The sequence below is a fragment of the Adiantum capillus-veneris genome, chromosome 8 (assembly GCF_014529385.1).
Source record: "Adiantum capillus-veneris isolate H3 chromosome 8, ASM1452938v2, whole genome shotgun sequence".
NCBI classification, from domain to species: Eukaryota; Viridiplantae; Streptophyta; class Polypodiopsida; order Polypodiales; family Pteridaceae; genus Adiantum; species Adiantum capillus-veneris.
In genome coordinates, this window is record NC_140938.1 from 128,634,321 (window position 1) to 128,646,803 (window position 12,483).

Here is a 12,483-nt window from a genome sequence, read left to right on the forward strand (position 1 = left end):
GAAGGACCCCTGCGCTTGGATGGTCACACCCCTTCACCCAAAGGACGTGTCTCTTCGCCAAAAGCCACACTCCTTCGACGATTGGTCACACCCCTTCGCTCTATGGGTGCGACTCTTCGCCCAATGGTTGCAGCTCTTCGCCGAAAGGATGTGTCTTTACGTCTAAAGTCGTGTCTCTTCACCAAGAGACGTGTCTTTTCATTTATGTCTCTTCGTCCACTATATAAGGAGCCCTTGTATCACACATTCGATCAATCAAACACAGAGTCTTCTTAAGTCTTTCTTTGAGTTCAGTTCAGTTTCTTAAGTCTTAATCATGAGTTTAAGTACTTAATAGAGGATTAGTACCTAGAATCCTCACAGTGGTATCAGAGCAATTTTTTTCCGGGACCCGAAGGTTGTGAGCCTCTCACCCTCGCCGCTACCCTCTCCCCCCCCTCTCCCGGAGTTGTATGGAAGCAGAAGAAAGATGGAATTCAACCTCTTCGCCGATGGTCTGAGGTAACTGATTTAATTCTACGCATATAATAGCAGCATAAACAGAAACGGGACAGCAGTGTGTGTGAGTGTGTGGCGTACCCAGAGTATGTGTGTCGCGTACCCGGACGCTACACCCTTTGGCATATGCAACAGTGTACCCCTTGGAGCCAACTCTTCACATGCTCACCCCTTGCGTGTGCGTGGACAGCCCTTCCCACTCGTGACCTTTCACGCTGTTTGCACCTCTTCAACAATCAAATTCGGCCGTCAACACCCCTTCGTGAATAGGTGCTACTCTGTGTGTGCCCCTATGAAAGGTCACACCCCTTGCAAACTGAGTGTTCTGGTGTAGGCACCCCTTGGTGCTACCCCTTTACTGGCGCACCCATTGCGTAGCAACTCTTCATGTTTGCGCTACTCATTCACTGGCCCAACCCTTCACGTAGCGTACGGAATTACTTACGCAGCCATCGATTCTGGACTTTCACGCTACTGGCTATACTCTTACACATCAATAAATTGGCCGGACACCTTCAAGTTGACCAAGACCAATTTAATAAAAAGGTGTGAAGTCACTTAACTTTAAATAAAAAAAAAACAACTTCATATTCTGTGAGTAAAAGACCAACGATCTAAGTTTTTGTAAGCTGCTCCTACCCCATCCTCCAACGCTGGCATGGTGTGCTTCTCCTGCACGCGGTGCTCCCGTCCCAAAAGTTGTAACCATCTAAAAAAAAACCTGCTTTAGCACGTGTTCGAGTTCCCTTTAAGGTGTAACCATGCCGAATTCTCAGGATGGAGGTGGTCAATCTGACGATGCCCTTACTCTTATTAAGGAGCAGATGGCCACACTTTCCATAAGCCTCGCATCACTTCACACTCGCTTGGATGAGATGCACATGGAAAACACTTCTCGAAGTCGACCTGCTGTTTCTTGAACTACAAATGCAGCATCTTCAACACCTTCTTCCGAAGCTTCAGTGGACGAACCAAACGAACCAGATCCAACTGAAGAGGTAAACAATCACGAACTTCAATTACTTTATAAAATTTTTAATGCTGCACAGAAGAAGAAGCTTGATGTTAAATTGCCGGAACCATACATTGGTCGCCGCGACAAGCGCGTGCTGGACCAATGGCTGTTCAAAATGGAGATTTACTTATCGAACACAGACTTGGTCGAGAGTAAAAATGTTGCACTTGCTAGTTCTCTGCTCAAAGACAGCATTTCTTTGGTGGCAACGACGGGTTGCTGATGGTAAGCACACACCTTCTTGGGATAAATTCCGGCGTGCTATTCGCAAGGGGTTCGAACGTGCCAATGCGTATTTTCATGCCCGGTCCTCTCTTCGCCGCCTGAGCCAGACAGGTTCCTTGGCCGCGTACATCACAGAGTTCCAAAGACTAACTCTGGAGATAGAGACCCTTAGTCCCTCTGATAAACTTCACAGTTTTATCGACGGACTCGAACCCAACCTGAAGGATGATGTGCACAAATACAACCCTACCACTTTGGATGCTGCAATTGCCTATGTGGAGCGTCTTGGCGATAATCGACGCCCTACACGGAATTTTCTCCCTGGTAACAGATCTTCAAATAGCGCTCGCTTTTCACAGCGCGATCGCAGAGACAACTATAGCCAAAGTCAACAACATAAGTCTCAGTTCAGACAGCAAGCAACGCAACCTTATTCAACTTCAAGGTTCTATTCTCAAGATTGACAATCTTAAAGCAGATCTTCTTCACACGTTCCTCCACTTGATCGTGGTAAAGGACGTGATTTTTCTCAAGATCGGCATTCCAATACTCAGCAAGGCTCTTCGTCAAATGGATCTTCTACTTCAAAGAAGGAAGGATTATGTACAATTTGCAGTGGTGACCATAGATGGTATCAATGTCCAAAGAGACTAAATCCGTCTAATTCGAAAAGAAATTCCAACGCGAAAACATCATCGAATTCTGAACAACCAGATTCTGCTAAGGATAAAGGAAAATCTGTGGTCAATACGATTCGTGTCTCAGAGGATACGAGTATTCTTATGAAGCATGCTCTGTGCAATTCTTCAATTTTGGAGCCTCTCTCAAAGCAAGTTTTGAGCCTTTTTGGACTACTCAATGGTCGCTCCATCAATATTTTAGTGGACAGCGGATGCTCGAATAATTTCGTTAGCACTCAGATAGTTCAACAGCTTGGCTTACCAACTCAGAAGACATCTCACTTATATGATGTGGAATTAGCAGATGGATCAATTTTGACTTGTGATCAGACAGTTCGACAGTTGCAGTTCAAGATTCAAACTTATGCAGATCAACTGGATTTTGAAGTCATGCCTTTATCTTATTACGACATGATTCTTGGTCAGCATTGGTTATTCCAATATGATCCAGCAATTAGCTTTCGAGGACATACTATCAATTTGTTCAAAGATGGACGTGAATTGACTTTACACGGGCTTTCTCATGCGGAAAGAGTGATTCAAGCCTCACGTGTACTAGTCAATTGCAAACAGCATGATACAATGGATTATGAAGAGAATATGATTTCCGATGCAGATGCAGATATTATTATTGATGAATTTTTGAATTCATTAACTTCTCCCGAATCAATTGATGAAGACAAAGATAAAGATATAGTTGCAGATTCCGAGTCTGAAGACGACTATGTTTTCTTTGATTCTTTACTGGATGATGATATGCCAATTACAAGTCATGAAGTTATAGTTCCAGAATATGATTATGAAGAATTTTGGGATTCGTTATTGGAAGATGATTACAGTCTCAAGCCAAAATCCTCTCCAGTGATTCATAAAGTTGAAGTTACCCCATCTGAAGAGTATCTTGAGAAGATTTCCTCTTCCCCAAATATTTCACAGTTATTGGAAGATTTTGAACCAGAAGGCTTACATCACACGCAGGATTTTGAAGATCAACCTTTTGTTGCAATCAACCTGATTATGCCAGATTCCTCTAAAAAGTCTTTGAATAATGCAATGACATGGGATTTAGCAGTCAAAGCAAAAAGGTTTCGCAAGAAGCAAAGGTTAAAGACAAAGGCTCTCATTTTAAATGGGAGGGAATGTCACGATTGTGACTATGTTAACAGCAATACATCTACTCCTAGTTGCAGATACGCGAAGTGCCATGCCAAGAAGGACCCCTGCGCTTGGATGGTCACACCCCTTCACCCAAAGGACGTGTCTCTTCGCCAAAAGCCACACTCCTTCGACGACTGGTCACACCCCTTCGCTCTATGGGTGTGACTCTTCGCCCAATGGTTGCAGCTCTTCGCTGAAAGGATGTGTCTTTACGTCTAAAGTCGTGTCTCTTCACCAAGAGACGTGTCTTTTCATTTATGTCTCTTCGTCTCCTATATAAGGAGCCCTTGTATCACACATTCGATCAATCAAACACAGAGTCTTCTTAAGTCTTTCTTTGAGTTCAGTTCAGTTTCTTAAGTCTTAATCATGAGTTTAAGTACTTAATAGAGGATTAGTACCTAGAATCCTCACAACTCGGGTGAAGAGAAGATCCTTCTCTACTACAGATTGCAAGCGAAAGAAGAACTGCAAGAACCTCAAGAACCGCAAGAACTCAAGAACCTCAAGAACCTCAAGACCTCACGACCCTCAAGAACCTCAAGAACCCAAGAACCAAGACTCCTCAAGGACCCAAGTTCCTCGTAACCTTAAGAACCCAAGACTTCAGTGGATGGTCATCACCATACTTCGCATGGAGGTGATGAGCATGAGGGTGGTGAAGAAGAATTTTCCACACCAGGAGGTTTTTCCGACCCTCCCCCTTCCCCATCCAGGCCAAGGATTGTACTAACTCCTATGGAGAAGTTGAAGCAGTTGTTTATGAAAAGGAAGTTAGAATGCGAAGAAAGAAAGGTAGCTATTGAGCTGAGCGTGATCAAGCGCGCTTGGCGGCCAAAGAAAGAAGGGCAGCCATAGATCGTGAATACAAAGAAAGAACGGCAGCCATAGAGCATGAGCACGAGCAAGCATGCTTGGAAGCCACAGAAAGACAAGCCAAATTTGATCGCAAGAACAAAGAAAGACGAGCAGAATTTGATCGCAAGAACAAAGCAAGAAAAGAAAAGAGTGACCAACACATGAAAGAGTTCTTGCAACTCTTTCCTATTGTGCAGGCGCAGTTTGAAGAGGATCAGGAAAAGGAGACTCTCTCCGTCTTTTCTTCTCCCAAGCATGACATATAGGATTTGCATGATGATAAGCATGATAATGACAAGCATGATGATTTGCATGATCAAGATGCGATTTCTCACAAGCATGATGTGGTATTAGAGCTCAGGTGATAGGTCTTCTTAGAGCAATTCGGTCCAGAATTGCAGTAATTGACTCTGGAAGCAACATCTTCTCTTCTTTGGGAAGGAGGTGAGTCGTCTCGATAGCTAGCCGTGGTGGGAGGCTTTAGATGTTGGTATGCACAAGGTCCAAATCCTTTACTATGGATGGATTGCTACCGTTTTAGTACTCTTTGGACACACCACTTTCACATGTTCAAAGATTAACATAGTCTATGGCGGAGATTCATGAATTCTCACCTCGCACGGGCTTTGATGTGTCATAGAACAGTTTCGCACCTTTCCCTTTTAAATACAGAGAGACAAGTAGATATATTTGGTGCCTCTGGAGCAGCGCATATACCAACTATGTGACTTAGGAGCCTGAGAGGAAGGAGCATTACATATGGTGCTGCCTTGTATACTATGAGAATGGAAAGGTTTAGTAAGGGCTTCGGAGCCTCTGCCAATGGTGATGGTCTACAGTGACCAGAGATGCCTTGGGCTATTTTTGCTACTAGTGAGAGAGTTTATGTGATGGCACTTACACTGGCAGCCCACTCAGGAGATCAGGCTTTGGGAGATGTGCCACCGGCTGGCTCTACTGGCTCTTATTTGTTTATATTTGTAGCATTTGTTATCGTAGTTTTGTATTGGGCAGTTGGATCTCATGACGACGATATTATTTTCTGGTCTCGTACATCTTTTGCAGATGTAAATAAATATTTGCACAAAGGAAGCATAAAATTTGAGCCAGTGTGGCTGAATCTGACCTACACCAGGCCTTCCAAAATTCTTGCTGTGATGCAGGCTCTTGCTTATGCCCTGTGTTGCACACACAGATTTTTGCTTGTACAGATGTTCTTAGTCTGGGAATTAGTGAAAATGACTACACCAATGTCTTTTGTGATGCTAGCTTCTCGCTTATGCTTTGCGTTTGACACTGAATGAATCTGCAAAGTGATTTTCTTAGTCTGTGTGATGAATCTCTTCAAGGAAATGTGTTGATGAGTGAGATTCCTGCCTGCAGGTACTGGTATCAGAGTAGCACTAAAACCTGAGTATCGATTGGCACCTCCGGTATGCAATAAAGAAATTGTAAAAATTTTTAGACAAATTTTCAATTTGGGGTTGTCATTGTTTATGATGTTTTTTTGTTGGTGAGCAGCCCGAGCTTTTGCCCCTGATGGAGGACATACCCCAGAGCACTTTCCAGTTTGACTTTGATTTGGAAAGAAAAATTTTGGAAGAATCTAGAAAGGAGGGCAGCAGTTTCATAGGATCATTACGGAGGCCATCGTCCTTGAGCAGAGTTGCTGATGCAGCTGGCACGGTATGGAAATTTCTTTTTCTAGATTGATTAGTCATTTTTGTTTACAAGTTCCGGCTGGTAAATTAATGGTTGATGGAGGCATGCTGGTCTTTGGAGACTGGCTTATAATTATTGAGGCACTACACCAATAGTCAAGGTTTGTGCAACTATTTTCTTTGGATAATAGAAAGCAATTCTTTAAGCGAGAAAAGGGAAGGCAAGGGACAGAGAGAGGGATCTCAAGAGGAGGACAAGAGACAGATGCCTTGTGGAGGCTAAAACAATGTCAATGCTATCATGCTAAAGTGATGATACATGGCAAAGGGGGGAGCAACATATATACAGGTCCGCCAAATCTGGCTGCCCCCAAAGGAAGTCTCCCACGGATGATAATATGGAGGCCAAGCATTCACAAGGCCCCCTCATCATATAGCATGACGAGTATGAGTACTTTCTAGGTTCCTGCCCTTGCCCCCCGTACGAAGGAAATACTATGCTATCTCATCAATGTAGAGACTAAACATCGTGTGCGGAGTGTCTATATAGGTTTGTGCACTCACCATCATACCATCTGTTTTGGGGCAGTCCATTAGGTGTGGTACCTCCTATGTGACAGCAATGGGAGAAGCTGCTGACTCTTGAGGTGTGCAGGATGGTGGAAAGCTGGTTGGTGAGTGTCTCCAGAGGTGCCGAGGGGTCTAATTGGTAGATGCGCTCATATACATGGTGAGTGTAAACATCATAGCGAGGGTGCCGCGGAGCTTATCCTAGATGACAAAGGGAGGATGCATTTGTCCAAGGTAATGTCCATACACAAGGTGTGCAACAGAGCATGTAGTCTCTATCCGGGATCTTAGCATGGGCAAGGAACTCAGAGGGGGTGTAATCACTTCTGACGAGTGATCTGGCAAAATACACAGAGAAAACCACAATTTGCAAAACTTTGCAACGCTTTTATCACTTCAAATAACTTGAAGTGAACTGTATAGAGAGTGAACTGTATTGGTGGTACCACTTTTAGCACTTTTTGGTGGTACCCTTTACTAAAAGCAGAGACTGGTAAAATTTTGTTAGTTGCAGCGGAAGGGTTTAAAGATTCTGGCTCAAATCTAGTACTTTGCACAAACACAAGGCTACTTCACTTGAGAGAACTAAACTGAACACAATGAGAGAGAGAGAGAGAGAGAGAGAGAGAGAGAGAGAGAGAGAGAGAGAGAGAGAGAGAGAGAGAGAGAGAGAGAGAGAGAGAGAGAGAGAGAGAGAAATGACCCAACCACCCTCAAGGGCCCCGTTTTTTTGTTTCCAAAGCAAGTACTTGCTTTAGATTACTTGCACAAATGCTGATACAATGGCTAAATGCTGAAGGGGCAAGTATCAGCTTCGGCTATCACTTCTGTAATTAAAAATCATCTTTCTGTGCACTTGATTTTTGCACTTAACGTTTCAAATAATTGTCAATCAAATTTATCCTTGTTAGATAAAGAAAGGTCAGCATTTTTGCGAGAGTTTAGTGACTATTTTCTGATTCATTATCGTCTCAGTTATTGCTAGAGAGGCTTGAGCATCATGCGATAGATTTGGTGCTAGGTTGTAGCCCACCAAATAGACCTCCCTACAGGGTTAGTGCGGCCCAGTAGAAAGAGATTATTAGCCAAGCAGAGGAGCTATTAGAAAAAAGGGCTAATTCAACCTATTTCTTCACCTTATCGTGCGTTGAATAAGAATACCATTACGAAAAGTTTCCTATTGCAAGGATTGATGATATTCTTGATCGTCTAGAGGGTGCAACAATTTTCAGTAGGATAGATCTTAAGAGTGGGTACCATTAGATTCGTAATAGGCCAAAGGATTTGCACAAGACTACCATTTGGTCTTACACATACTCCTGCTATGTTCAATAGGATGATGGATCATATTTTCCGCCCACATCAAATTTTTTTGGCATATTCTTTGATGACTATTCGAAGAATAAAGAGGATCATAGGCATCACTTGACCATTGTGTTCGAAGAGTTACGCAGTCACAGGTTGCACACTAAGAAAAGTGAATTCTTCTTGGAAGAGGATCCACTTTCTAGGCCACGTCTAAGGATGGTGTCCGAATGGATCCTGCCAAGGTGAAAGCAATCAAGACATGGCCAGATTTGAAGGCTGTGCATGATGTTCGTAGCTTCTTGGGATTGTGTTCCTACTATAGAAGATTTTACCAAGATTTTCTCATCCCTACATGCTTTACAAAAGAAAGAGGTCACTTTCAATATCGACACGAAAAGAGATTATAACTTTTAATCTCTTGGAGGAAAAGATACCGTAGATCTAGTATTTATTTTACCAGAACTCAGGAAGTCATTTGTGGTCTAGTGTGATGCATGTGGCAATAAAATTGGGGCAATTTTAATGCAAGATGGTCGGGTAGTTGTCACGTGACACATCCAACCCTATGTGTTCGTGGACAAGCTACAGCATGATCAAGGTTCAGTCAGTCCAGTCAATCTAGATTACAAGTGATCTGGCACTTTTGTGAGTCTATTCGTAGACCGTGCATGCCCAATCACTGAGTGTAGATGCATATCATCTGGTTGCACACAGCATGATCATCAGAATTCCCATCAGAATCCATTAGAATCAGTTAGGGGAATTTTCCAGTGCATTTAGCCTATTTTGAAGTTTTTTCCCTATTTTTGACATTTTTCACTTATTACTTTTAAGTGACTTTCCAACAAAAGTAGGTAGGGCAATTTTGCTAAGTTAATATATAAGCAAACCCAAGTTAGCACTTTCTGGCAGAAGAGGCAGCAGGAGCTTCCCGCTCAACAGGCACCTTCTCAGCAAGAACCCCGTCGGTACCCCTAGCGTTTTGGTTTTCCTTCATCGTCGGACATTCCCTCACTTAGCGTTTTCAGATTTGCTTGATCGCCATCAACATTTAGCCCTAGCGTTTCCAGTTTGGCATCGCCACAGTAACCTACAGCCTAGCGTTTGCAGATCGCCATCAGCAGTACCAGAACTTCCCAGCTACCTATCATTTTTGCTAGCGTTTTTCAGATCTGCCAGCGTTTCCTATTTTCAGCCAATCTGTAACAGAAGAGGCAGCGTTTTCAGCAGTTAAGGACAGCAGAAAATTCAGCCCTAGTTGGTTGAAGAAGACCCCCATTTTCAGCCCTCGAAACGCAGCCAAAACAGTCATTTTCAGCCACCGAAACAGCCCCGAAATTCAGCAGTTAGAAGACCACAGACTTCAGCCCTAAAGTCGTCGTCGTCATCACCGTCGTCGTCATCGGCATAGTCCCAAGTTGCATCAGTCCATTGCATCCGCATTGTACCACTTTGTGCAATCAATAAGTAGACCATTCTCGCCGACGAGAGTGGGGCCTTCGGAGGAGGGTTTTACGTCGTCTCTGGTGTCGTATCTCTCTTCTCTCTCTATCTCTCAGTCTCATACACTTGCACACACATTGTCCATTCACTTTGTTCGTGATCATAGCATTTTCCATTAAGAACGGAAGGCTCTCCCTTCCATAAGAACTAAAAGGAACCCTTGAGCACAGTTCGGAGCACTCATCTTGTAAGGTGCAGCGGAATGAATGTTGTATTTTCTCAAGATTAGTGATCTATATTTGCTCAAGGTTCTTTTTAGTTCTTAGGGAAGGAGAGTGCCTTCCGTCTTTATGGAGAGTGCGATGATCACGAACAAAGTGAGTGGATATTGTGCGTGCAAGTGTATGAGACTGAGAGAAAGAGAAGAGAGATACGACACCCGAGAGTTTGTAAAACCCTCCTCCGAAGGCCCCACTCGTCGGCGAGAGTGGTCTACTTTTGATTGCACAAAGGTGTACAATGATGATGCATGGGCTGATGCAAACGGGGACTATGCTGATGACGATGATGATGACTTTAGGGCTGAATTTGGTGCTCTTCTATTTGCTATCTACAAAGGGGTAATGGCTGAGAACGTGGACCACTTTGGGAGGCTGAAAATGATTGGTTTACTGCTGTGTTTATGGCTGAAAATGACTGGTTTTGTCGGAGTTCGTATGGTGATGAAAAACGCTGAAGTTCTTGCTCTATCTGGCTGCGTTTTTATGACTGCTTGTACCTGCGATTTTACCTGCTGCAAACGCTGTCATGGCTGTGTTTTCCATGCTGAAAACGCTAACACAAAACGTTGAAGTTGCAGATGGGCTGGCAATCCAAAAATGCTAATGGCTGGGAGTGTTGGTCGCTGGGAAAAATGCCAAGGGAGGACACTTGATGGCGATGGCTTGCTGTGGGAGAAAACGCCAAGGAGAGGAAGTGGATGGCGATGCTAAAACGCTGGGGATGGCTCACCAAGGGATGGCTTGGGGAGGTCTTGTTGAGAGAGGGAGGAAGCACCTGTTGCTTGGGAAGCCTGCTGTGCTCTTTGCTCATCTGCCCAATTGTGCTAAGTTGGGTTTGCTTATATATTAACTTACCCAATTTGCCCTACTGAGTTCCCAACAAAAGTCACTTAATAAATAAGTGAAAAATGTTAAAAATAGGGAAGAATAGGATAAAGTCACTTGAAAAATCCCCAAACTGACTCTGATGGAATCTGATGGAAATGCTTGTGTTTATGCGGTGTGCAACCAGAGGATATGCATCTACACTAAGTGATTGGGCATGCACGGTCTACGAATAGACTCACAAAAGTGCCAGATCACTTCTAATCTAGACCGACTGTACCTGACGAAAACCCTGTTATGGTGTAGCTTGTCCACGGACACAGGGTTGGATGTGTCATGTGACATCCCCACCTTTTTAAAGTGAGGTACTGGTACCGAGCTGCATGGCTTCCTTGTAGTGTGCCAACAACTCTGGATAATCCTTGAAGAACTCTTCGTCTACCCACACCGCTCTATGGGTTCCTTGATCTTTGAACTTCAAAAAATATTGTCGTACTTGTTTCTTCGAACCATGGCGAAACCAATGCAACAAGACTTGCTCCGGCTCCATGAATTCAGCTTCATCGATGATCTCCGGTTCTTCTTCTTCCGAAACGTCCTTTGGAGGTGTTCCCTGAAACACTTTCAACCAAGAAACATGGAAAACGTTGTGCATTGACCATGAATTAGTCAACTGCAATTTCATTGAAACCTCTTTAATCTTTTTGATGACTGGAAATGGACTATACGTACGAAAAGATAACTTAGGACATTTCTTGCCAACTTGCTTAAGACGCTGTTTCATGATTCGTAGATACACCCAATCTCCTTTCTTGATCGAGACCTCCTGACGATGCTTGTTAGCTTGTCGAGAATAAGATTCCTGAGCCTTGCTTAGCCGAAGCTTCACACTCTCAGAAATCTCATCCAATGACTGACTCTCAGCATTGGCATCAGGCATTTGACTGACCGATCTAGTCAAAAGTGACTGGAACGGACGGCCAAAGGCTGCCTCATACGGAGTTCGACCAATAGCCGAAGAAAAGGAATCATTTTGAATAGCCTGAACCAATGGGAGATAGAGCTCCCATTGAAACTGCTGATCATGAACATAAGATTTTAACACATCAAAAGCCAACTGATTATAAATTTCGGTTTGACCATCTGACTGTGGATGAAAAGCGGATGAAAAATTCAACTTTGTGCCAAAATTTTCAAAGAGTGCACGCCAAAAGTTGGACGTGAACTTAACATCCCTATCTAAAACAATGGACTTTGGCAAACCACATAGGGGGTACCGATGCTTAATGAACAATCGTGCAACATCTCGTGCAATAACTGTGGCTTTACAAGGAATCAACATGCAAAATTTGCTGAAACGATCAACAATTGTTAAACATCGAGTGTTCCTTGAATGCAGACTTGGTGGTAAGTTAGTCACAAAATCCATAGAGATATCCTGAAAAGGTCCCTCGGGAATAGGCAGCAGAAGCAAGAGGCCTTGCTGCTTACCGCGAAAAGCTTTTACTTTTTGACATATAGTGCACTGTGTGACATAACTAAACACGTCTTTTCGCATTTTAGGCCAGTAAAAAAATCATTCAATCTTTTCCAATGTGGTGTTCATACCCCTGTGCCCACCCGTGAGAGAATCATGTGCATCATGCAATATGGTTGGCTTGAGAGAGGGCAACACACATAAACGCTGACGAAAAAATAACAATCCATCACGAATGAGATAGTTGCTGGGCCCTTGGGAAGCAAGAGCCTGCAACCAATACTTACCAAACTCCGAATCTGCATACTGATTCTTCATGCTGTCAAAAGACTCACCCTGTATAGAAAATGTGGTTCTTGACTCAAGAGCCAAAATTTGTCCTTTGCGACTCAACGCATCTGCAACAACAGGGTTAGCTTTTCCAGGCACACACTTTATCAAACCTCCAAATTGCTCAAAAAATTGTGACCACCGCGCTTGGCGA

At 43.6% G+C, this 12,483-nt stretch overlaps 1 protein-coding gene across 1 annotated transcript in view; it reads left to right on the forward strand.

Annotated features, from left to right (window-relative positions):
* The window catches only part of LOC147452948 (Ubiquitin-associated/translation elongation factor EF1B protein), a 69,986-nt gene that overhangs the window by 19,474 nt on the left and 38,029 nt on the right, over nt 1-12,483 (forward strand). The window contains exons 2-3 of the mRNA XM_086518488.1: nt 5,818-5,867; nt 5,956-6,120. Of these exons, the coding sequence (XP_086374614.1) occupies nt 5,818-5,867; nt 5,956-6,120 (215 nt within the window). The remainder of the gene's footprint in view (nt 1-5,817; nt 5,868-5,955; nt 6,121-12,483) is intronic.